The sequence below is a fragment of the Sciurus carolinensis genome, chromosome 4 (assembly GCF_902686445.1).
Source record: "Sciurus carolinensis chromosome 4, mSciCar1.2, whole genome shotgun sequence".
Taxonomy (NCBI): Eukaryota; Metazoa; Chordata; class Mammalia; order Rodentia; family Sciuridae; genus Sciurus; species Sciurus carolinensis.
The window spans coordinates 105182527-105208718 of NC_062216.1; the positions used below are offsets into that span (position 1 = coordinate 105182527).

The following is a 26192-nucleotide window of genomic DNA, read 5'->3' on the forward strand; positions in this document are numbered from 1 at the left end:
TATTAGATGTGAGATGTCAGGAAAAGAACCCAAGATTATCTGAGTAACTATATTTAGGGACCTATCCAATTTGGAAAGTAAATCAAGAGTCATATTTTAGTTCTATTAGTTCTGAGTTGTACACTAGAAATGCAAGTTGAGATACCTCATAGACCACTAGATATAGGAATCAGCAGCTAGGGAAGAGATCTGAATAAACATATACAGATGATCTCTTAAGCTATGACTGATTGATGGCAGAGATTGAGAATGTGTAGAGATAACTGACAAGTCCTGAGCCCTGGGGCACTTGAACATTTTGTCCTTTGCAGAATGAAAGAAGAATCCTGTAGGGTGACAAAAAGCCAGGAGAGAGTATTGTTCCCCAACCCACGGGGAGAAAGTTATGTTTTGATAGAAAGGAATGATCAATTGGGTCAAATCCCTGAGCTGTCAAGGAAAGAGACAGTAACTGACCATTGAATTTGGCAAGAAATTGTTGGTAATCTTAGAAGGAAAACAACAGCTGGAGCAGTGGAACTAAAGCCTCACTGGACATGAAAAAAGAGATAAGTATAAAAAACTCTGCTTCAAAGAGTTCTGTTCTAAAGAGAGCAAAAAATGGAGGCTATGTTTGGAGAGTCAGATGATGTCCAAGGAAGTTACTCTTTGCTTTGTTTGTATGCTGAAGAGAATATGATGTCATAGAAAAAGATGATATAATTAAAATTGAGGAGAAAATAGATATATGAAAGGCAGAGTGCTCAAGTAGGTGAGGGAAGATGACATTCAAGGTACAATGGCAGCTTTGATTTCTGATGGGAGAATGGCTATTTCATCTAATAAAATAGGAGGGAGGGGCAGTAGCAGATACAGACAGAAGAGAGCAAACTAATATGGCTCACAGAAAAGTGAAGTAGGTTCCTTTGACAACTTTGATTTCTCTGTTAAATAGGATAGTGATAGAGAATGAAGAGAACAGAAACAGCGTCCAAAGTATAAGAAAATGGAAGAAGTTATCAAGTGACTGGATCATAGTTAGAGGGAAAAGTAACTAGGAAATTTAGTAGGAATGCTAGTCATTGCTGTCGGTCCTTATGGTAGACAGCTTCTGAGACGGACGTCTATGATCCTCCTCACTTCGTATTCATGCATTCAAGGAAAATGCCTTCCCTTGACTGTGTGCTGAACGTACTGACTTGCTTCTAACAAATCAAATATGAGAGAAGTTATTTTTATAACCCATATGATATTGGGTTATAAAAAAACCTGTGCCTTCCATTTTGGTTATTTGCTCTCTCTTGCATCGCTTACTATAGGAACTAAGACTTGCTCCCATGTCTTAAGGCAGCCCTTCAGAGATGCTCATATGTTAAGGTGCCAAGGCCTACCCAAAGCCACATGAGTGATCTTGGAAACAGATCCCCCCATTGTCCCTTCAGATAAGTCTCAAAATAAGACCACGGTCCTGACCTTGATTGCAATCTCATGAGAGATCTTGAACCAGAGACACCTAGCTAAACTGTACAGACTTCTCTCACTACAGAAATGATAAGTACTTTTTTTTTTTTCAGCTTCTGAGCTTTTGGGGTAATCTGTTATGCATCAATAGATAACTAATACAGCTCACTTCAGATTGTGGTCATATATTTAAAAGATAGTGAGTGCTATTACAAATTTAAAGTAAAGAAGTCAAAAGAGGTCCATTATTTTTCCTATTCACATCCAAATGCACAGAAAAGAAAATTAAACACAGGTTAGAGGATAAGTGGAAAGAATGTGAGGAAGTGAGAAAAAGTAAGGATGCATTTTCAGCTTTAATCTATATGCTTCTGTATGATTTACATTATTTCTAGTAAGTTATATTCATTCTTTCTGTACATAATTTTTAAAGAGTCAATCTTAATACAATTTTGTAGAATATAAGCAAAGCAGCTTACTAGGGAAGAGCAAAAATGACTGTTTGATCTACCTCTGAACTGCAATCCGTGGTTCCTGAGATTTTCTACAGGGCTGGAAATATTCACCCTGGGACATTCACGAGTGCAAGGTAAAGCCCTCAGACCACAGCTAAGTGACGATTTGCAAATGCCAGGTTTTAGCTTTGGGTAAGACAACAACATTCCCATTCCTTTGTGCAAATCCTGATGAACCCTCTGCTCAGGGTCCAGAGCTCCTTCTGCTGCAATTGGCAAAGCATGCTGGAAACCTTGGCTTCCATCATCCCAGTCTGTTTTACTTCCTTTGTGTGAAAACCCTTTCAGGCTCAAGGATTAAAGACTTTTTAACATTTAGATATTAAGTACCTTTACATTAGATTCTCAAAGGTTTTCACTGACTGTGTCATCTTAAACCCATTGTTCTCTCAGGCTGTTGCTCTATGAAGGTGTAGATACCAATGGAGAAAACAATGAGTTTTGTTTTGTTTTTTCCATTTTTCTGCCAAGAATTCTGATGGTAAACTCTTACTGCGCTGGTTGTTTCCCTGGTAATTATTCACTGGAGTCTGCTGGTTTTGCCTGGTTTCTAAATATTATGCCCCTTAATACAGGACATGAAAGAGCAGAGTTGTTTGTCAACTCACTGAAAATAATTCAAAATTAATGGTAAATAATTGAATATAATGTGGTTGAATTTTCTATTCCTATTAGATTAAAAACTTCTTGGAAGCAGGGATCACATCTTTTGTTTCCAACATTCAACATTCACTAAACAGCTCTTATTCTACCAGGCAGGCAATATGTTAGGAATTCCCCAGAATAGCATGTACTCTGTGTACTACCCTTTCCATATCACCATCATGTTCCTTTTATCCCCATTTTCCCTCTCTCCAGCTTTCCCCATATATTTTTCTCTTGAGAAGGATTTTTGCAGGCTTGTGTTTTCAAAAGTTTATGTATTATGGGATTTTCATTCTAAAACATTTTTTCAATAGTTGCAAGTATCTGTAAAGATAGGGCTGCAAACTTTGTCTAAAAATAAACTGCCAGAATTGGCAAGCCAAAGTTAGATATTGATATATTTCTAATCACTGTTGGATAAATAGCAAACAACCAATGAGCTAAATATGAAATCAGTGTCTACTGTTTACTTCTTACTGTATGTTCTTCAAGTTAAGAAAGGTTATTGAACTGTAGGTGTTCTCCTTGTACTGACCTTCACATGATTCTCCACTTGGTGAAAACATTCCATTGTCATGATAGCCATCTCTGCACTCACAGTGGTACCATCCAGGCAGGTTAATGCAGTTAGCACGACTGTCACACTGAACAAAGCCATCAGAGCATTCATCAATGTCTGTTTGACAAAGAAAACAGAAGTGGGATTTCATACAATTGTTTCTCTTCTCTTAAAGAAACTAGAATATCCTGTTACAAGGCTACAATAATTTTTAGCACCAGGAAATCCTTGAAACAGAAACTATAAAATCAATAAAGTATCTCGGTTGTTAAAGCTGTGTGAAACAATGTAGTGGTATTAGTAACAGGCGAAACATCTAAAAGGTTTCTCTGATTTGCAAAAGTCATTCAACTGGAAAAATTGAAAACCATCTGTGATGGTTATAAGAGCTTCTCAACAAATATTACCAATATTCTGGACACAGTCCAAGACTGCAGTTTGCAGTCCTATCAGGTTAGGTATGGACATGTGACTTCCTTAAGCCAAGTAGAGGATGGATGATAGGTGTTGCTTCTAGGCAGGGACTTTAAATTCAGTATATGTTTTACATGAACCCTTCCTCATCAGACAGAATGATTAGTGATTTTCAGAAGGTGTAAATACCAACCTGAGTTCCTGAGGGAGGATGACATGGGTCACATTCCATAGCTACCTGGGATGGACTATAGTATGAGCAAAAAATCAACCTTTGTTGCTTGAAGCCACTGAGTTTTTAGGGTCTTTTATTACTATCAGCATATCCTATCCTGACCTAATACAGCAGTTGCATTCAAGATATGTAGTGGCAGCATTTGTGCATTAGTGTATTTTCAAGAATGCATATCATTTCAATCACTTTTTACTATGTTTTACATAGACTATGCCAATTAACCCTTAGGAAAATCTTGCCATGGAGACAGCATATTGAGCTTGTGAAAAAAATGAAGCAAAAGGAAATTATGCAATTTTGGGTCCAGTGGCTTGACCGAGACTGCATGATTACGGCTGCCAAAAATATCTACATGTACCACTCCCATCTTGACAGCTTCACACTATGACAGAAGGTTTCATCTGCCAAGGAAGGGTGGCCTTGCATTTGTGTTCCTTCCTGCACCACATTCCCCACTACAGTGATCAGGGATGATGATGTGCCAAATATTGAAGGTAAGACCAGCTGTATTTTAGAGTCCTTTTCCCTTCTATAGTCCACTCTATTTGGTAGAATCTACTCCTTTGCATTTCTTCTAACTCCAAACTCATTGAAGCACATATTTCTTTTGTTTTTCTTTTAAAAGTTCTTCTTTTCTGACACTCTATTTTGAAAGAGATAAGTTAAATAAATAGATAAATAAGCAAAAATTATCAGGGAAATAAGCCAATACTCATCTACTTTTTAATAGTTCCTCCAATAAAATGGCATGTAAAACAGTCTCTTAGATCAATAATATTACATAATAAGGCAAAAATTAAATATATTATATCACTATAACATTTTAACATTATTTCTATACTATGAAAGAAGTGTTTGGCTTCCTTTCCCAAAGAGTCAGCTACTACTGCCAGTGATTCCTACTGACAAAATAATTGTAAGTGGTCAAATAAGCTAACCATTGACTCCCTGACATATAGCTACTGGGGATTTCATCCATATACTCATAGGCCTCATAGGTTTTTATGAAACAACCTATTTGTACTTCAGGGGCCTTACTAACTATGAACTTCTGATTATAAATAGGTCCAGAATGTTATTCTCATTTCAGCTTTATATGGTTGGTCTTTTCTTCTAACCCAAATGATGCAGAAAATTGATCATGTCATTTCTTGTCATTTCTTAAATGCATGGACAAAAGAAAACAGGTTGAGATTTAAGCTTTAGAATTGCGTTTCATTGGAAAAAGGCCAGGAGGGTAATGTTGATAGTCATTTAAAAAAATTAGTTCCCAGTCAATTATTTGGAAATAAGTATTAATAGAATAGAGTATTCTCCATTGACACAATTTTCCCTTCTATATTTAGTCTTCAATTTAGACCCTTCTTTCTCAGTTCCTATGAAATAGACATATATTTCAAGTGTTAATTCTCCACTTCTTTTCTCTCTCATTACTCCTTTTCCAATCACCTGATTTTCTCCTATATTACTTTATACCCACCTCACTTTATTTACATTATGACACTTTTGATCTACAAACACACTCTTTAAAGTTTAATAGGGTTTTAAGGATTGGAATTACAAACATATGCCTGTCATAATGTATTTTATTACTTAGTTTGAACATCATTTTATTTTTAATTATTAATAGGTAGCATTTTAGGGGATGAATATAAAAATGTTTCATTCATTAATTTAGCATTCAATATTTATTGAATACCTGTTAAGTGCTGGAGGTTGTACAACACAGGAACAGTTTCAAGTTTATCAAACATTTAAATTGCATTTTATATTCAGAAAATGCTATTTATGAAATCTGAATTTACAATCATTTAGAACAGTGTTTCCCAGTATATATCTTCCACTAGTGGTATGGTATGTAGGTTATGGTGGCCAAATATTTTATTTTAATGGTTATATATTTATTTTTCTGAATTATTTCCTTTTACAGCAATTATAACTTATAGTATAGTAATGAGATAGAATTTAAATTTAAAAAGTAAGCCAATCACATGGTGGTGCATAACTGTATCCCTGTGACTGGGGAGGCTGAGGCAGGAGGATTGCAAGTTTGAGGCCAGTCTCGGCAAACTAGTGAGGTCCTCAGCAATTTAGTGAGACCCTGTCTCAAAAAATAAAAATAAAAAGGACCAGAGATATATAGCTCAGAGTTAAAACACCCCTGGGTTCAACACTAGTAACCCTCCCAAAAAAAGTTAAAAAAGGGAAAAGAATTACTGAACAATATCAAGTAAATACTGCTATATATGGTAAAAGAATATGGTGACAATTATGAAAATTTGAAAATATCAATATGCAGTTTAGGGCAATTATTCATATTTCAAGGGAATTTTTGAGCAATTCATTATGTAGTAAAATGGCTTAATTCATCTAAAATGAGCTTCAATTTATTAAAAACATGTATGTCATGGCTCATGTATTTATACTTTCTACCATTTAGGGTAGGTAAGAAGAACTAACTAAATATGTAACTACATTTTATACATTTATTGTTCTGCTAATTTTTTGTTTTGGTTTGAGTTTTTTGGGTTGTTTTACTGTTTTATTTCAGCTTTTTATTTTGAGATATCTCTATATGCACATGTGGTTTTAAGAATAACACAGAAATATCCCCATTTACATTTATTCAATTCCCCCCAGTGGTAATATCTTGCAAAACCATAGCACAAAATCATTCCCAGGATATTGATATTGACATTGACATAGTCAAGATTCTAAACAGCATTCTCACCTCAAGGATTTCTCATGTTGCCTTTTCATAGTCATACCCAATTCTCTATTGCCCTCAGCACTCCTTAAAACCTGCCAATCACTAGTATGTTCCCCATTTGTACAATTTAAGTGCCCGAGATTGGTATATGAATGGAATTAAGCAATGTGTAACCTTTTGGGATTGCCTTTTTTCACATTCAATATCATTTTCTAGGGATTCATATAGGTATTTAGGGTAACCAATAGTTTTTTTTAAATTATGTAATTGCTAACCAGTATACCATAGCATAGATGAATCACAGTTTGTTTAACTGCTCATCCACTGTAGGATATCTGAGTTGTTACTAGCATTGAGCTACTTTTTTGAAATTTACTTAATTTTCAATTGACATACAAAATTGTATGTATGTATTTGTTGTGTACAATATGATGTTTTAAAGTATGTTTACATACTTTAGGTAAATTACCTCATTAATAAATGCATTATCTCATGTAGTTATTATTTTTGTTGTGAGAACACTTAACATCCACTCTTAAAATTTTCAAGAATACAAAAAATTATTAACTACAATTAACCTGATGTACAACAGATCTCTTGAACTTATTCCTCCTACTGAATTATGTATGTGTAGCCATGGACCAACATCTTCCCAAATCCCTCTCCACCAGATTCTGTAACCATTGCTCTCCCAACTTCATGAGATTCTACGTATGAGTAACTGCAAGAATATTTGTGTGAATCTAGCTTTTTCACTTAACATAATGTCCTCCAGATTTAACCACAGTGCCACAAACGACAGGAGTTTTCCCTTCTTTATGGCTGGACAGTTCTCCATTGGGCAAATATGCCACATTTCTTTTATCTATTCATCCGAATCCTTATCATGGGTACTGTGAATAAATATAAACACAGGAATGCATATGTATCTTTAAGATATTGATTTAATTTTCTTTCAAATATATACCCAGAAGTTGGATTGATGGAAAATATGGTAGTTCTATTTTTAGTTTGGGAAGAAACTTCACACTGTTTTACATAATAGCACTAATAATTCACATTTCTACCAACAGGGTAAAAAGACTTCCTTTTTTCCGCATCCTTGCCAACACTTGCTACCTTTTCTCTTTTTGTTTTTAAATATTTTTTTAGTTGTAGATGGACACAATATCTTTCTTTTTTTTTTTTATGTGGTACTGAGGATTGAACCCAGTGCCCTGCATGTGTGAGGCAAGTGCTCTACCACTGAGCCCCAGTCCCCTTTTGTCTTTTTGATTATAGTCATTCTGACAGTAGTGAGATGGTATTTCATCATGATTTTGGTATTCATTTCCCTGATTTTTAGTGATGATAAGGGTTTTCATAAATACTTCTCAGCCAATTTGTAGGTCTTCTTTTGAGAAATGTCTATCCAAGTTTTTTGGTTCATTTATTAATGCAAGTAGATTTACTATTGTTTGTTCCTTATGTATTTTGGACATTAACCTCTTATCAGATGTACAGTTTGAAAATATCTTCTAATATTCTCCAGGTTGACTCTTCACCCTGTTGATTGTTTCCTTTGCTCTGCAAAAGCTTTTTTAGTTGGATTTTTACCCCTGTTGATCTTGTTTTGCTTCTGTTTCCTGAATTTTTGAGGTGATATTCAAAGATACCATCACCCAGACTAATGTCATGGAACTTTTCTTCTAGTTTGCGGGTCTTACATGTAACTCTGTCACCCATTTTGAGTTGATTTTTGCATGAAGTACTAGATGACAATCTAATTTCATTTTCTGTATATGGACATCCAGTTGTACACACACAATTTATTGAAAAGACTGCCTTTTGCCAGTGTGCATTTTTGACACCTTTATTGAAAAATCAGTTAGCTGTAAATAAAATGGGTATGTTTCTGGGTTCTTTGTTCTGTTCCTTGGTCTATATGCCAGTTTTCAAGTCAATACTGTTGATTTGGTTACTACAGCTTTGTAACAAAATTACCTTTTGAAGTCAAGTAGTATGATGCCTCTATTTTTCTTCAAGATTGCTTTGGCTATTCAGGGTTTTTGTGCCTGAATATAAATAAATTTTAGGATTCATTTTTTCAAGTCATGTGAATATCTTTGATATTTTGACAGGGATTGCATTGTATTTGGAGATCACTTTCGATAGTATCAACATTTTAACAATATTCTTCTAACCTATGAAAATAGGATATCTTCTATTTATTTGGGTTTAATTTCTCTCACCAAAGTTTTATAGTTCTCTAAGTATATAGGTCCTTAGCTCCTTGGTTAAATTTATTGCTAATATTTTATTTTTGTAACTATTGTAAATAGTATTGCTTTACTTATATTTCAGTTAGTTCACAGTTATTGTAAAATAATACTACTTATATTCCTAAATTGATTTTGTATCCTGCAACATAACTAAATTCTTTTATTAGTTCCAAAATTTTTTGGTGGAATCTTCAAGATATTCTATCTACAGGATATGTGCTTGCAAAATAGGGACAATTGAAGTTCCTTTCTGATTTGGATACATTTTACATCTTTCTATTGCCTAATTGGTCTGCCTAAAAACTTCCAGTGACTACTATGTTGAACAGAAGTGGCCAGAGTAGGTGCCCTTGTCTAGATTTTAAAGGTAAAGTTTTTAACTTTTCCTCATTCAGTACAATATTAACTATGGGTTTGTCATGTGTAGCTTATTATGCTGAGGTACATTTTTTGTACATCTAATTTGTTCAGTTTTTATCATAAAGAGAGGTTAAATTTTGTTAAGTGTTCTTTCTACATCTATAGAAATGATCATAGAGTTTTGTCCTTCAATCTGTTAAATGTGATGTATCACATTTATTGATTTGCTTATGTTGAACCACACTGGCATCCCTGGGATAAATCACATGTGATTATGGAGGACGATTGGTTTAAAGCACTGTTTTTCAGTTTACTACTATAGTTTTGAGGAATTTTACATCTATGTTCATCAAGAATATTGACCCATAGTTTTCCTTTTTTTAAAAGTTGTGTCTTTCTCTAGTTTTTGTTAGTCTGGTAAAATATGTTTGGAAGTATTCCTTCCTCTTCTGTTTTTTGGAAGACTTTGAGAAGAATTGGTGTTAGGTCTTCAAATGTTTGCTGGACTTCAACAGTGAGTCATTTAGTCCTGGGAATTTTTTTTTTTTTTGATGGGAGACTTTTTAAAATAAATGATTTCATTTTTTACTCATTTTTGTTCCATTCCAGATTCTCTATTTCTTATTGATTCAAACCTTGGTAGGTTGTATTTATCCAGGAATTTATCAATTTCTTATAGGTTGTCCAGTTTGTTGGCATGTAAGTGTTCATAAGTCTCCCATGACCATTTTCTACTTCTGTGACATTAGTAGTCATGTCTCCTTTTCAACTCTGACTTTAGAGTCTTTTCTTTTTTTTCTTAGCCCTACTAAAATAGTCTGTTTATCTTTTCAAAAACACCCCACATTTTGCTTTTGCTGATATTTTCTATTATTCTTCTGGACTCATTTATTTCTGCTCTAGTCTTCATTTTTTATTTTTTTAATTTCATTTATTTATTTTTTACTTTTTAAAAAATTTATTTATTTTGATTCATTGTACACAAAGGGGGTACAACTGTTGTTTCTCTGGTTGTACACAAAGTAGGGTAATGATGTTTGCCTCATTCTGTTATTTTTCCTTCCCCCATCCCCTCCCACCCCTCTTTTCCCTCTATACAATCCCTCCTTCCTCCTTTCTTGCCTGCCTCCCAGCACCCATTATGTATCATCATCCACTTATCAGAGAGATGATTAGGTCTTTGGGATTTGGGGATTGGCTTATCTCACTTAGCATGATATTCTCCAACTGCATCCATTTACCTTCAAATGCCATAATTTCATTCTTCTTTATGGCTGAGTAATATTCCATCGTGTATATATACCACACTTTATCCATTCATCAATTGAAGGGCATCTAGGTTGTTTACACAATGTAGCTCTTGTGTATTGAGCAGCTATGAACATTGATGTGGCTGCATCACAGTAGTACGCTGATTTTAAGTCCTTTGGGTATAGGCCAAGGAGTGGGATAGCTGGGTCAAATGGTGGTTCCATTTCAAGTTTTCTAAGGAATCTCCACACTGCTTTCCAGAGTGGCTCCACCAATTTGCAACCCCACCAGCAATGTATGAGTGTACCTTCTTCCCCACATCCTCACCAACACCTATTGTTGCTTGTATTCTTTTTTTTTTTTTGGCAGTGCTGGGGAGTGCTGGGGATTGAACCCAGGACCTTGTGCTTGCAGGGCAAGCACTCTACCAACCGAGCTATATCCCCAGCCCTTGTTGCCTGTATTCTTGATAAAGTCATTCTAATTGGGGTGAGATGGAAACTTAGGGTAGTTTTGGTTTGCATTTCTCTTATTACTAGAGATGTTGAACATTTTTAAAATATCTGTTGATTGCTTGTAGTTCTTCTGTGAAGTGTCTGCTCATTTCCTTAGCACATTTGTTGCTTGGATTATTTGTGTTCTTGGTGTAGAGTTGAGTTCTTTATAAATTCTGGAGATTAGTGCTTTATCTGAAGTATGTGTGGCAAAGATTTTCTCCCACTCTGTAGGCTCTCTCTTCACATTGTTGATAGTTTCCTTTGCTGAGAAAAAAAGTCTTTTAGTTTGAATCTATCCCAATTATTGATTCCTGCTTTTATTTCTTCTGCTTTGGGAATCATGTTAAGGAAGTCTGGTCCTATGCCAACATGGTGAAGATTTGGACCTACTTTTTCTTCTATAAGGTGCAGGCACAGGGTCTCTGGTCTGATTCTGAGGTCCTTGATTCATTTTGAGTTGAGTTTTGTGCAGGATGAGAGATAGTTTCATTCTGCTGCATATGGATTTCCAGTTTTTCCAGCACCATTTGTTGAAGAGATTATTTTTTCTCCATTGTATGTTTTTGGCACCTTTGTCTAGTATGGGAAAACTGTATTTATGTGGGTTTGTCTCTGTGTCCTCTATTCTGTACCATTTATCTACCTATTTTGGTGCCTATACCATGCCATTTTTGTTTTTATTGCTCTGTAGTATAGTTGAAGGTCTGGTATTGTGACAACCTCTGCTTTACTCTTCCTGCTAAGGATTGCTTTAGTTATTCTGGGTCTCTTATTTTTCCAAATGAGTTTCATGATTGCTTGTTCTATTTCTATGAGGTAAGTCATTGGGATTTTAATTGGAATTGCATTGAATTTGTATAGCACTTTTGGTAGTATGGTCATTTAAACAATATTAATTTGCCTATCCAACAACATGGGAGATCTTTCCATCTTCTAAGGTTTTCTTTAATTTCTTTCTTTAGTGTTCTGTAGTTCTCATTGTACAGGTCTTTCACTTCTTTTGCTAGATTAATTTCCAAGTATTTTTTTTTTTGAGGCTATTGTGAATGGGGTAGTTTTCCTAATTTCTCTTTCAGAGGATTCATCATTTATGAATAAAAATGCATTAAATTTATGAGCATTGATCTTATATCCTACTTGACTGAATTCATTTATGAGTTATAGAAGTTTTCTGGTGGAATTTTTTGGCTCCTCTAAATATAGAATCAAGTCATTGGCAAATAGGGATAGTTTGAGTTCTTCTTTTCCGATTTGTATCCCTTTAATTTCTTTGATCTGTCTAATTGCTCTGTCTAGACTTCCAAGAACAATGTTGAAAGAGGGCAACCCTGCCTTGTTCCAATTTTTAGGGGCAATGCTTTCAGTTTTTCTCTATTTAGAATGATGTTGGCCATGGGCTTAGCATAGGTAGTCTTTACAATGTTGAGGAATGTTCCTACTATCCCTATTTTTTCTAGTGTTTTAAGCATGAAGTGGTGCTGTATTTTATCAAATACTTTTTCTGCATCTATTGAAATAATCATATGATTCTTAACTTTAAGTCTGTTGATGTGGTGAATTAAATTTATTGATTTCCAGATGCTGAATCAACCTTGCATCCCTGGGATAAAACCCACTTGATCGTGGTGCACTATCTTTTTAATGCAATTTGCTAAAATTTCGTTAAGAATTTTTGCATCTATGTTCACATAAATCAGCAAGACATAACAACCATAAATATTTATGCCCCAAACAATGGCTCATCTTCGTACATCGAACAATCCTTCTCAATTCCAGGAACCAAATAAGCCACAACACAATAATAGTAGGTGACTTTAACACATCTCTCTCACCACTAGACAGATCTTCCAAACAAAAATTGAACAAACAAACTATAGATCTCAATAACACAATCAATAATTTTGACTTAACACTCATATATAGAATATTCTATCCATCAATGAGTGAATACACTTTCTTTTCAGCAGTACATGGATCCTTCTCTAAAATTGACCATGTTACGCCACAAAGCTACTCTTAGCAAATACAAAAAGATAGAGATACTACCTTGTATTCTATCAAAAAATTAAATTAAATTAAATTGAAATTAAATTAGAAATCATGACAAAATAAAAATCATAAACTACTCCAACACCTGGAGATTAAATAATACGCTATTGAATGATTCATGGGTAACAGAAGACATCAGGGGGGAAATACAAAAATTCTTAGAGGTAAAGGAGAACAAAGATACAACATATCAAAATCTCTGGGACACTCTGAAAGCAGTACTAAGAGGAAAATTCATTGCATGGAGGGCATTCAACAAAAGAAAAAGTCAACAAATAAATGACTTAACATTATAGCTCAAAGCCCTAGAAAAAGAAGAAAAGACCAACACCAAAAGTAGAAGGAGACAGGAAATAGTTAAAATCAGAGCTGAAATCAATGAAATTGAAACAAAAGAAACAATCAAAAAAATTGACAAAATATTCGATTGTGTACATATACCACAGTTTCTTTATCCATTCATTGGTTGAAGGGCATCTAAGTTGGTTCCATAATCAAGTTATTGTGATGTGAGCTGCTATAAACATTCATGTGGCTGCGTTACTGTAGTATGCTGATTTTAAGTTCTTTGGGTATAAACTGGGGAGAATATCATGCTAAGTGAAATAAGCCAATCCCCCAAAACCAAAGGTCGAATGTTTTCCCTGATGAGTGGAAGATGATATATAATGGGGGTGTGGGGAGTGAGAGAAGAATGGAGGGACTTTGGGTTATGTAAAAGGAAATGAGATGGAATAGGGCATGAAAAATGGTGGAATGAGAAGGATATCATTACCCTATGTATGTGTATGATTATATGAATGGTATGAATCTACATGGTGTACAACCATAGAAATGATATATGTATCCCATTTGTGTACAATGAATCAAAATGCAGTCTGTAAAAAATTAAAAAATAAATAATTAAAAAATTTGACAAAATAAAAGATTGTTTCTTTGAAAAAATTAACAAAATTGATAAACCCTGCTGTGGCCTTTATAATTATTTTTTCCTTTGGGCTTAGTTTGTTCTTTTTGTCTGCCTGTTTTTGGTACTGTGGATTGAACCCAGGGGTGCTTTACCACTAAGTTGCTGAGGCTAGCATTGGACTTGGTGATCTTCCTGCTTCATCCTCACAAGTCTCTGGGATTACAGGTGTGTGGCACCATTACCAGTCTTGTTCTTATTTTTCTAATTTCTTGAGGTACAATATTAGGTTTTTGAGATCTTTCTTCTTTCTTATGTAAGTATTTATTGCTATAAACTTTCCTCTTAGAACTGTTTTTGCTGCATTCCATGGATTTTGGTAGGCTGTGAATTCAGTTGCATGTTGAGATTTTTTTTCCTTTCCATTTTTGTCACTTCATTGACATATGGCTATTTAGGAGTATGCTGTTTAATTTCCATGTATTTGTTAATTTTCTGAAGTTCCTTCTGTTATTTATTTCTAGTTTTAAACCATTATGATTAAAAAATGCATGATATGATTTAAATCTTATTAAATTTGTTAAGACTTGCTTCATGATCTACGTATGAGATCTATCCTGGAGAATGTTCCATGTGCTTTGGAGAATATTTATTCTGCAGTTGTTGGATAGAATGCTGTGAACATGACAGCTAGTTTCATTTGTTCTAAAATGTAGCCTAAGCCCAAAGTTTCCTCGTTGACTTTATGTCTGGATGATCTGCTCTTTAATGAAAAGTGGGATCTTGATGTTCTCACCTATTATTTTATTACAGTATATCTCTCACTTCAGATCTCTTAATATTTAGGAACTCCAACATTGAGTGCATATATAATTATAATTGTTATATCCTCTTGATGAATTTACCCTATCATGATCATATAATGATCTAATGATCTTTTTTATCTGTTTACAGTTTTTGACTTAAAATCTAATTTTTTTCTCAAAAAAAGTTATTCCTGCTCTTTTTGGTTTCTTTGGAATATAATTTCCTATACTTTCATTTTTTAGTCTATGTGTTGTTTTTATAGGTGAAGTGAGTCTGTCATAGGAAGTATGTAATTGGGTCTTGTTTTTCTACTCATTGAGTCACTCTGTGTCTTTTGACTAGAGAATTTAACCCATTTACATTCAAGGTGATTATTGATAGGTAAGTACCTACTATTGCCATTTTGGTGTTTCCTACATGTTTTTAAAATCCTTTTATGATTGCATTATTTCTCTGCCTTTTGTGAAGTTCACTGAACTTCTTTAAAACAATTTTAAATTCTTTATCAGGAAGTTCATACATTTCTATATCTTTAGGGTTGCTCACTTCACTTTGTTTTGTCCATTTGGTGAAGTCATATTTTCCTGAATGTTCTTGATCCTTATGGTTATGTGTCAATTTTCATACATTGAAGAAGTAGACATTTATTCTTGTCTTCACAGTATGGCTTTGCCCAGGTATATCTTTTATCAGTAAACCTGCACAGAAATTCTGTATAGGTCATCTAGTATTGTCCCTAAGCCAAGGCTTATGTAGCCACAGCCATTGTAGTACTAGGACATATCCTAAGCCCAGGACTGTCATGGTTGGTAGTGTTAGGTGGAATCCAGTGGCCACTGAGGATAGTGAAGAGCTTGGGTGCATCTGAAATGCTCAGCTGCTGAATAGTTGATGATTTTCCAGACCATAAGTCTACTTTAGTCAGTTGGCAGTGATGCAGGCCAGAGATGGTTTATTTTGCAGAGGCTATGGTTCCCTGCCTGCTACCAGGGAAGCTCAGAAGACTCATTATGTGGGCCTGGTGCTAGATTTTACTAGTGGGCCTGGTATTAGACAGCAAGACAAACACCTATGATCACTTCCCTCTTTTTCTCCTAAGTGGACAATATGTCTCTCCACGCTGTGCTGCCTGAATTGGGAGAGGGATGATGTGGGAAAAGTAAAATTGTCCTTCCTACTTTCTTCAATATGTCTTTTATTTATTATTATTGTATAACTAGATACAGTCATTTTTCACTAATTTTCTTAGTTTCTATGAAGGTATTTTTCTGCATGGTTACTTGTTTAAATTGATGTGTTTATGGGTGGGGTAGGAGGACCATAATCAATGGAGGATCCTATTCTGCTATTTTGTTCCACCCTTCTCTTGTCCTGCTAATTTGACTAGTTTGTGCAAAATTTTCTACTTGGTTTGAAGTCAGTAAACTCTAGAATGAAAATTTGCTTCAATTACCAAAGTGTGTGCTTCACACCAGAAGTGGTTCACAGCTCTAATTAAAGAAAAAGATATAATAAAGCAAACAACTTTATGTATAAGCTATTTGATGATATGCATCTCTTATAAACTCTGTAAATATTTAATAAATAGGGAAATCTGATCCACAAATTTTAAGTTGAATATATTTTGTCTATATATGAATTAGGCAATTAGTACAAGTTATATAAATGCATACATTGTTCTTCACATGTGCACACACTGTGCTTTAAATACTGTATCATGAAAGAAAATAGTAAAACATATCTCAATCTATTTCTTGGACACTTTCTTCAGGTAAGTTTAAACCTAATTTTACTTTATCCAGTTGAATAATGTACACAGAAAACAGCAAACCTGGGGGACAAACTACGTTGTTATTTTATTACATATAAGAACTACCAAATTTGAACAAATTACTTTCCAAACTGAATAAGGGTGCTAAAAAGTGTTAGTACAGGTTGTATACGATCATATGATTTAGTTTTACAAAGACCTTCCTTTTGGATTCCGTTGATGTAGTATATAGAAAACTTAAAAAAAAGATGGCAAAAAAACTATTATTACATTACATATTCTGTCTTAGAAAGGAACTTGTTTCTTTTTTTTTAATTATTGTATACAAATGAGATACATGTTGTTTCTCTATTTGTACATAGAGTCAAGGCATACCATTTGTGTAATCATACGTTTACATAGGGCAATGATGTTTGATTATTTTTTTCCTTCCCCCCCACCCCTCCCTCCCCTCTTTTCCCTCTATACAGTCCTTCTTACTTCATTATTACCACACTCCTTATCCCTAACCCTAAACCTAATGCTAACCCCTCCCACCCCCCATTATATGTCCCCATCCACTTATCAGCGAGAGCATTCGTCCTTTAGTTTTTTGAGATTGGCTTATCTCACTTAGCATGATATTCTCCAATTTCATCCATTTGCCTGTAAATGCCATAATTTTATCATTCTTCATTGTGGAGTAATATTCCATTGTATATATATGCCACAGTTTCTTTATCCATTCATCAATTGAAGGGCATCTAGGTTGGTTCCACAATCTGGCTATGGTGAATTGAGCAGCAATGAACATTGATGTGGCTGTATCTCTGTAGTAGGCTGATTTTAAGTCCTTTGGGTATAGGCCAAGGAGTGGGATAGCTGGGTCAAATGGTGTTTCCATTCCAAGCTTTCTGAGGAATCTCCACACTGCTTTCCAGAGTGGCTGCACTAATTTGCAACCCCACCAGCAATGTATGAGTGTAAGGAACTTGTTTCTTAATTCCTTAGGACAATTAGAATTTTTTCAATATCCATAGCTAGTCAGCTGTGGATGCTGTGCCAAAGCACAGATAATCTATATTCTGAAAGATGTTTAACCATCAAATGACAGTCAGCAGTCATACATCTGGGAATAAAAATCAACTAAGAGAATAAAAGTGGAAGGCACTGCTGAAGAAAGATTTTCTAGAAAGCACCAATGTTTTGAAACAGTAATTTAAAAAACAGGTTAAAAAAAAAATCAAGAAAAAATGTATAAATTTTTAAAAAGCTTATATATGTGTCTTGTTTTCTTTTTCTCCCTGAAGTCAGGCAGCACAAGACTTGGCACAGACCAGTGGCTACAGAGGTAATCACTTAAAAATGGCTTTTTCTGTCAGCATTTAAGGGGTCATTTTAGAAAATGAGAAATTATTTTCTTATAGAATTAAATGTAGTTATAGAATGTTACATTTGAGTAATAAAGTTTTTCTTATGTATAATAACAGTTATTTCTAGTATAATTACAAATAAAAAATCTTCAAGTGTTTAAAACTATCTATCCTAAAATGGAATTTAATAATTATTTTCACCATCTCCTTTTAAACTAAGAGAAAAACTGATAAATTGCTATGCCTATATTGTATACATAAAAAAGGAAATACAACTCTTTATTAAGATGAGGACACTATTTTTGGTGGAAAAGTCATATAATGTGAGTACAGCCTTTCATACTATTTATTATTAGAAATATGATATTATTTCTCATAAATAGTGTTTGTTTTATTTATATCACTATCCCAGGCACTTGTAGTTAAATTATATTGATAAACAGCAGGCAATTAAAAAGCCTCAAAACAATTAATCAACTCTTGATTACTCACATGTGGGCTATTTGCTCTCCAGATTATCTGCAGCACTTTTTTTTTTAATTACAAGGTCATTTCCCTCTGTCTTTTGTTGAGCTTCTGGGGATGTGCTTATAACTTTTAGGTGTGAGTGCTCAAGTAATACAAATGCATCTGAGAATCATTACTTTTAAGAGCTAAGTTAGATTTGGGCATAAAATATTGTCTAATATTTCACATAAGAAGACTGATTTTCTACTATAAGTCCTTTTCAAAAATAAAATATGACAATATATGCAAATAGACTTGAGAAACCTAAAATTCTTTACAGAACTTAGGTGATAATATTTCACATTTAGTGAAAATATTTTCATTACTTTATAGCTCAAAATTAGTAAATTAATGACTGGCATTAAAAATGCATAGATGTGCTGGGTGTGGTGGTGCACACCTGTAATCCCAGCAACTTGAAGGTTGAGGCAGGAGGATCACAAGTTCAAAGTCAGCCTCAGCAACTTAGTGAGGCACTAGGCAACTCAGGAAGATGCTCTCTCTAAAAAAATAAAATATAAAAAAGGGTTGAGGATGTGGCTCAGTGGTTAAGCAGCCCTGGGTTCAATCCCTGACACACCACACCCCCCAAATGCATGGATGTCATTCATCACATTTTTTTAGCTCTTACAAAAACCATGTGAAGTATTCTTATGCCTGTGTCATAGAAAAGGACATGGTGATAGCAAATGCATAGCCCAAGGCCACAGGACAGAGCAGAACTCCATCTCTAAGTCCAGTTCTCTTTCCCTACAATATGGTGCTTCTAAAAGCCAACACTTGACCAACAAGAAACAGTCTATTAGTTGGACTAACTCAGTGTATATCTCAATGTGAGTGAATTTCAGCTCTTTACCTTGTTAGTTATGTGACCTGAATATGCTACTAAATGTCTGAGATCTCTGGTTTTGAATTAAGGTAGGGCTCTTTTCTTACTAACTGGTTGTTACATACAGGTCTCACAGGATAAGAAGTACTGGGCTTATAATAGGTGTAAATGCCTTGTGAGGTTGTTTTTCATTATCTCAGGAAAATATCACAAACATTTGAATTAGGGGAAATAGTAGAAATAAAGATAAAGGAGCTTATAATATCAAATGCTCATCTTCAATTATTGTACAGGCCCCTCTCATTTGCCCTGCCCTGATATCAGGCTGCTCAAGTTCACATTCCACATGTTTGTGGAATATGCCACAGGAAGAAAGAAGATTGGGACAATGTGACTTTTGTTCTTTCTTAGTGTCTTATTTTTCTATCATTCTTTTTTTCTCCTCAGGGTCTTTGCATATACTGTCTCTATTGCTTACAATCTTCTCTCTCCCTCATCCTCTCACCTGGTTAGTTAACAACTTCTCATCCATCTGTATGTCACAGTAATATTAATTTCCTTGGGGAAGCTTTCACTGACTCAAAAGTTATGTTAGATTTCCTATTACTCACAGGTTTTCATACTTAATCCCATATTTTCCTTGTACTTTGTTTTTATTGCACCTATCACAAAATTTTTAAAAAAATTATGTGCTAAATTCTTTGTGATTTCCCCTCATACCAGTATTTTAAGTAACCAAATGCCACCAATATACTGAAAAATACATGTAGTGAGTAAAATAGCATCCCCTAAACTATCATGACTAGTAAGCATATAAAAATATGATCTTATTTAAAAACAGAATCTTTGCTGTTAAATTAGGTAAGAATCTCAAGATGAAAACATCCTGATTTAGGGAGGTCACTAAATCCAAGGACTGGTGTCTTCAAAAGAAAAGAGGGCAGACACATAATAAACCATCTTAAAATTTATATGGAACCACAAAAATCACTGAATAGCTGAAGTAGTCTTGAGCAAAAAGAACCAAATATACTACAAAGCTATACTAACCAAAATAGCAAAGTACTGACATAAAAAACAAACTCACAAATCAATGCAACAAAATGATAATGAGCTTAGAAATAAACCAATTTTCAAAGATATTGCCAAAATACACAATGTGAAAAGACAGTCTGGTCAATAAATGGTGTTGTTAAAACTGAATATCTAATACAGAAAATTAAATTAGACACTCCTCTCATATCACATACACATATCAACTGAGAATAGGTTTCAGATTTACACATAAATAACCTCCAAACCATGAAACTGCTAGGAGAAAACAGATAAAAGCTCCTTGACATTGGTCTAGGCAATGATATTTTTGATATTATCTCAAGAGCATAGGAAATAGAAGCAAAAATAGACAAATGGGATTAAATCAAACTAAAAATCTTCTGCAAAGGAAACAACAGAGTGAAGAGTCAACCTAGAGAATGGTAGAAATTATTTTCAAATTGTACATCTGATAAGAGGTTAATGTCCAAAATATATAAGGAACTCAAACAAATCAATAACAAGAAAACAATTACGTAAATGCATTTTACTGTCATGAATAACTAATTACAACAAATAAAGAAATAACAAATTTAAAAAACGGGCAAAAGAAGACATACAAATGACCCAGAAATTCATATAAAATTGTTCATCATCACAAAGTACCAGGGAAAAACTTATCAAGACCACAGGAACATTTATGTACTGTTGGTGGGACCATAAATTAGTACAAATATGGAAATCAATATGAAGGTTATTCAAAATGCTAGTAAGGGAACCATCATATGTCCCAGTTATACTACTCCTATGTATTTATCCTAATGAATTAAAAATTCAACATAATATAGTGATACAGGCATACCCATGTTTATAGCAGTACAATTCACAATAGCCATGTTATGGAACAAGCTTCTTTGTTAGAAGATGAATGGATAAAGAAAATGTGGTATGTATATACAAAGGAATTATATTCAGCCATAAGTAAGAACAAAATCATGTCATTTGCAGAAAAATGGATGGAGAGCATTATGTTCTGTGGAAATATGTCAGATTCAGTCAAGTCATATGTTTTTTCTCATATGTGGAAGCTAGAGAGAAAAAAGGAAAAAGAGGTTGGGCAGTCTCATGAAAATAGAAGGGAGACCAGTAGAGTTAAGGAAGGGATCCAGAGGGATAGAGATGGGAAAAGAAATGGAGGTACTGTGGAGTGAAACTTACCAAATTATGTTATATGCATGAATGAATATATCACAATGAATTCCACTAATATGTGTCATTATATGTACCAAACTACAGAATCAACCTAGGTGTCCTTCAACAGATGAATGGAAAGGAAAATGTGATATATATGTGTATATATATGTGTATAAATATATGGTATATACATATATAAATATGTATAATATATATAAATGTGATGTGTGTATACACACACACACACACACACACACACACACACACACACTGGAATATTACTCAACTTTAAAGAGGAATGAAATTATGGCATTTGCTGGTAAATGGATGGAGCTGCAGAATGTCATGCTAAGCAAAATAAGCAATCCCCCCAAACCAAAGGTTGAATGTTTTCTCTGATAAGCAGATGCTGATCCCTAATAGGAGAGAGTAGGGAAGAATAGTTACTTTAGATTAGGTAGAGGGGAGTGAAGGGAGGGGAAGGGGTGTAGGGGTAGAAAGGATAGTAGAGTGAAACAGATGTTATCACCTCATGTACCTATATGACTGCATGACTGATGTGATCCTACAACATGTACAATAAGAAAAATGAGAAATTATACTCCATTTATATATGATTTATCAAAATGCACAGATTTATTGTAATGTCCTGTATAGCTAATTAGAACAAACAAAAAATTTTAAAAAACAAAACAATTGAGCAGCTATAAACATTGATGCAGTTGCATTACTGTAGTATGCTGATTTTAAGTCTTTGGGGCATAAACTGAGGAGTGGGATAGCTGGGTCAAATGGTGGGTCCATTCCAAGTTTTTTGAGGAATCTCCATATTGCTTTCCAGAGTGCTTCACCAATTTGCAACTCCACCAGCAATGTATGAGTGTGCCTTTTCCCCACATCCACACCAACACTTATTATTGCTGGTGTTCTTGATGACAGCCATTTTAATTGGAGTCAGATGAAATCTTAGGGTGTTTTTTTTTTTGGTTTTTGTTTTTTATTGTAAACAAATGAGATACATGTTGTTTCTATGTTTGTACATAGAGTAAAGGCATACCATTTGTGTAATCATAAATTTACATAGGGTAATGTTGGTTGATTCATTCTGTTATTTTTTCCCTTCCCCCGACCCCTCCCATCCCTCTTTTCCCTCTATACAGTCCTTCCTTTCCCCATTCTTGTCCCCCCTCCCTAACCCTAACTTAACCCTAAAACTAACCCCTCCCACGCCCCATTACCTATGATCATCCACTTATCAGCGAGATCATTCTTCCTTTGGTTTTTTGACATTGGCTTATCTCACTTAGCATGATATTCTCCAATTTCATCCATTTGCCTGCAAATGCCATAATTTCATCATTCTTTATGGCTGAGTAATATTCCATTGTATATATATGCCACAGTTTCTTTATCCATTCATCAACTGAAGGGCATCTAGGTTGGTTCCACAATCTGGCTATGGTGAATTGAGCAGCAATGAACATTGATGTGGCTGTATCTCTGTAGTATACTGATTTTAAGTCCTTTGGGTATAGGCCAAGGAGTGGGATAGCTGGGTCAAATGGTGTTTCCATTCCAAGTTTTCTAAGGAATCTCCACACTGCTTTCCAGAGTGGCTGCACTAATTTGCAGCCCCACCAGCAATGTAAGAGTGTACCTTTTCCCCCACATCCTTGCCAACACCTATTGTTGCTTGTATTCTTGATAATCGCCATTCTAATTGGGGTGAGATGGAATCTTAGGGTGGTTTTGATTTGCATTTCTCTTATTACTAGAGATGTTGAACATTTTTTCATATGTTTGTTGATTGCTTGTAGGTTTCTTCTGTGAAGTGTCTGTTCATTTTCTTAGACCATTTGTCGATTGGGTTATTTGTAGTCTTGGTGTTGAGTTTTTTGAGTTCTTTATAGATTCTGGAGATTATGATTGGCAAAGATTTTCTCCCACTCTGTAGACTCTTTCTTCGCATTGCTGATAGTTTCCTTTGCTGAGAGAAAGCTTTTCAGTTTGAATCTATCCCAGTTGTTGATTCTTCCTTTTATTTCTTGTGCTATGGGAGTCCTGTTGAGGAAGTCTGGTCCTAAGCCGACATGTTGAAGCTCTGGACCTACTTTTTCTTCTATATGATGCAGGGTCTCTGGTCTGATTCCGAGGTCCTTAATCCATTTTGAGTTTAGTTTTGTGCACGGTGAGAGATATGGGTTTAGTTTCATTCTGTTGCATGTGGATTTCCAATTTTCCCAGCACCATTTGTTGAAGAGGCTATCTTTTCTCCATTGCATATTTTTGGCACCTTTGTCTAGTATGATAAAATTATATTTATTTGAGTTTGTGTCCGTGTCCTCTATTCTGTACCATTGATCTACCTGTCTATATTGGTACCAATACCATGCCGTTTTTGTTACTATTGCTTTGTAGTATAGTTGAAGTTCTGGTATTGCAATACCCCCTGCTTCATTTTTCCTGCAAAGGATTGCTTTAGCTATTCTGGGTTTCTTATTCTTCCAGATGAATTTCATGATTGCTTGCTCTATTTCTGTAAGGTACATCATTGGGATTTTAATTGGAATTGCATTGAATCTGTATAGCACTTCTGGTAGTATGGCCATTTTGACAATATTAATTCTGCCTATCCAGGAACATGGGAGATCTTTCCATCTTCTAAGGTGTTCTTTAATTTCTTTCTTTAGTGTTCTGTAGTTCTCATTTTAGAGGTCTTTCACCTCTTTTGTGAGATTGATTCCCAAGTATTTTATTTTTTTTGAGGCTATTGTGAATGGGGTAGTTTTCCTAACTTCTCTTTCTGAAGATTCATCACTTATGTATAAAAATGCATTAGATTTATGAGCATTGATCTTATATCCCGCTACTTTACTAAATTCACTTATGAGTTCTAAGAGTTTTCTGGTGGAATTTCCTGGTTCCTCTAAGTATATAATCATATCATCAGCAAATAGGGATAGTTTGAGTTCTTCTTTTCCTATTCATTTCCCTTTAATTTCTTTGGTCTGTCTAATTGCTCTGGCTAGAGTTTCAAGGACGATATTGAAAAGAAGTGGTGAAAGAGGGCATCCCTGCCTTGTTCCAGATTTTAGGGGGAATGCTTTCAGTTTTTCACCATTTAGAATGATATTAGCCATGGGTTTAGCGTAGATGGCCTTTACAATGTTAAAGAATGTTCCCATTATCCCTATTTTTTCTAGTGTTTTGAGCATGAAGGGGTGCTGTATTTTATCAAATGCTTTTTCTGCATCTATTGAAATAATCATGTGATTCTTGACTTTAAGTCTGTTGATATGGTGAATTGCATTTATTGATTTCCTGATGTTGAACCAACCTTGCATCCCTGGGATGAAACCCACTTGATCATGGTGCACTATCTTTTTAATATGTTTTTGTATGCGATTTGCTAAAATTTTGTTAAGAATTTTTGCGTCAATGTTCATGAAGGATATTGGTCTAAAATTTTCTTTCCTCAATGTGTCTCTGTCTAGTTTAGGTATCAGGGTGATATTGGCTTCATAGAATGAGTTTGGGAGAGTTTCCTCCTCTTCCATTTCATGGAATACTTTGAAAAGTATTGGAATGAGCTCTTCTTTAAAGGTTTTGTAGAACTCGGCTAAGAACCCATCTGGTCCTGGACTTTTCTTTGTTGGTAGGCTTTTGGTGACTTCTTCTATTTCATTACTTGAAATTGGTTTATTTAAATTGTGTATGTCCTCCTCGTTTAGTTTAGGCAATTCATATGTCTCTAGAAACTTGTTGATATCTTTGAAATTTTCTATTTTGTTGGAGTATAGAATTTTCAAAATAGCTTCTAATTATGTTTTGTATTTCAATTGTGTCTGTTGTGATATTTCCTTGTTCATTCTGAATATTGGTGATTTGGGTTTTCTCTCGTCTTCTCTTTGTTAGTGTTGGCTAAAGGTTTATCAATTTTGTTTATTTTTCAAAGAACCAACTATTTATTTTGTCAATTTTTTGTATTGTTTCTTTTGTTTCAATTTCATTGATTTCAGCTCTCAGTTTAACTATTTCCTGTCTTCTACTACTTTTGGTGTTGGTCTGTTCTTCTTTTTCTAGGGCTTTGAGCTGTAGTGTTAGGTCGTTTATTTGTTGAGATTTACTTCTTTTATTGAATGTGCTCCATGAAATAAATCTTCCTCTAAGTACTGCTTTCTTAGTGTCCCAGAGATTTTGATACGATGTTTCTTTGTTCTCATTTACCTCTAAGAATTTTTTAATTTCCTTCCTAATATCTTCTGTTATCCATTCCTCATATAATAGCATATTGTTTAATCTCCAGGTGTTGGAGTAATTTCTGTTTTTTACTCTTTCATTTATTTCTAATTTCAATCCATTATGATCTGATAGAATACAAGGAAGTGTCTCTATCTTCTTGTATTTGCTAACATTAGCTTTGTGGCATAATATATGGTCTATTTTAGAGAAGAATCCATGTGCTGCTGAGAAGAAAGTGTATTCACTCTTCGTTGGATGGTATATTCTATAAATGTCTGTTAAGTCTAAATTATTGATTGTGTTATTGAGTTCTATGGTTTCTTTGTTGAACTTTTGTTTGGAAGATCTGTCCAGTGGTGAGAAAGGCATGTTAAAATCACCTAGTATTATTGTATTATGGTCTATTTGGTTTCTAAAATTGAGAGGGATTTGTTTGACATACATGGGTGAGCCACTGTTTGGGGCATAGATATTTATGATTGTTATGTCTTGCTGATTTATGGTTCCCTTAAGCAGTATGAAATGTCCTTCTTTATCCCTTCTGACTAACTTTGGCTTGAAGTCCACATTATCTGAAATGAGGATGGATACCCCAGCTTTGCTGGGTCCATG

The 26192-nt window shown here is 34.5% G+C and overlaps 1 protein-coding gene across 1 annotated transcript in view; it reads right to left on the bottom strand.

The window, feature by feature from the left end:
- Positions 1-26192, bottom strand: part of Nell2 (neural EGFL like 2) — a 452294-nt gene that overhangs the window by 18522 nt on the left and 407580 nt on the right. The window contains exon 17 of the mRNA XM_047551259.1: positions 3136-3276. Coding sequence (XP_047407215.1) covers positions 3136-3276 — 141 coding nt within the window. The remainder of the gene's footprint in view (positions 1-3135; positions 3277-26192) is intronic.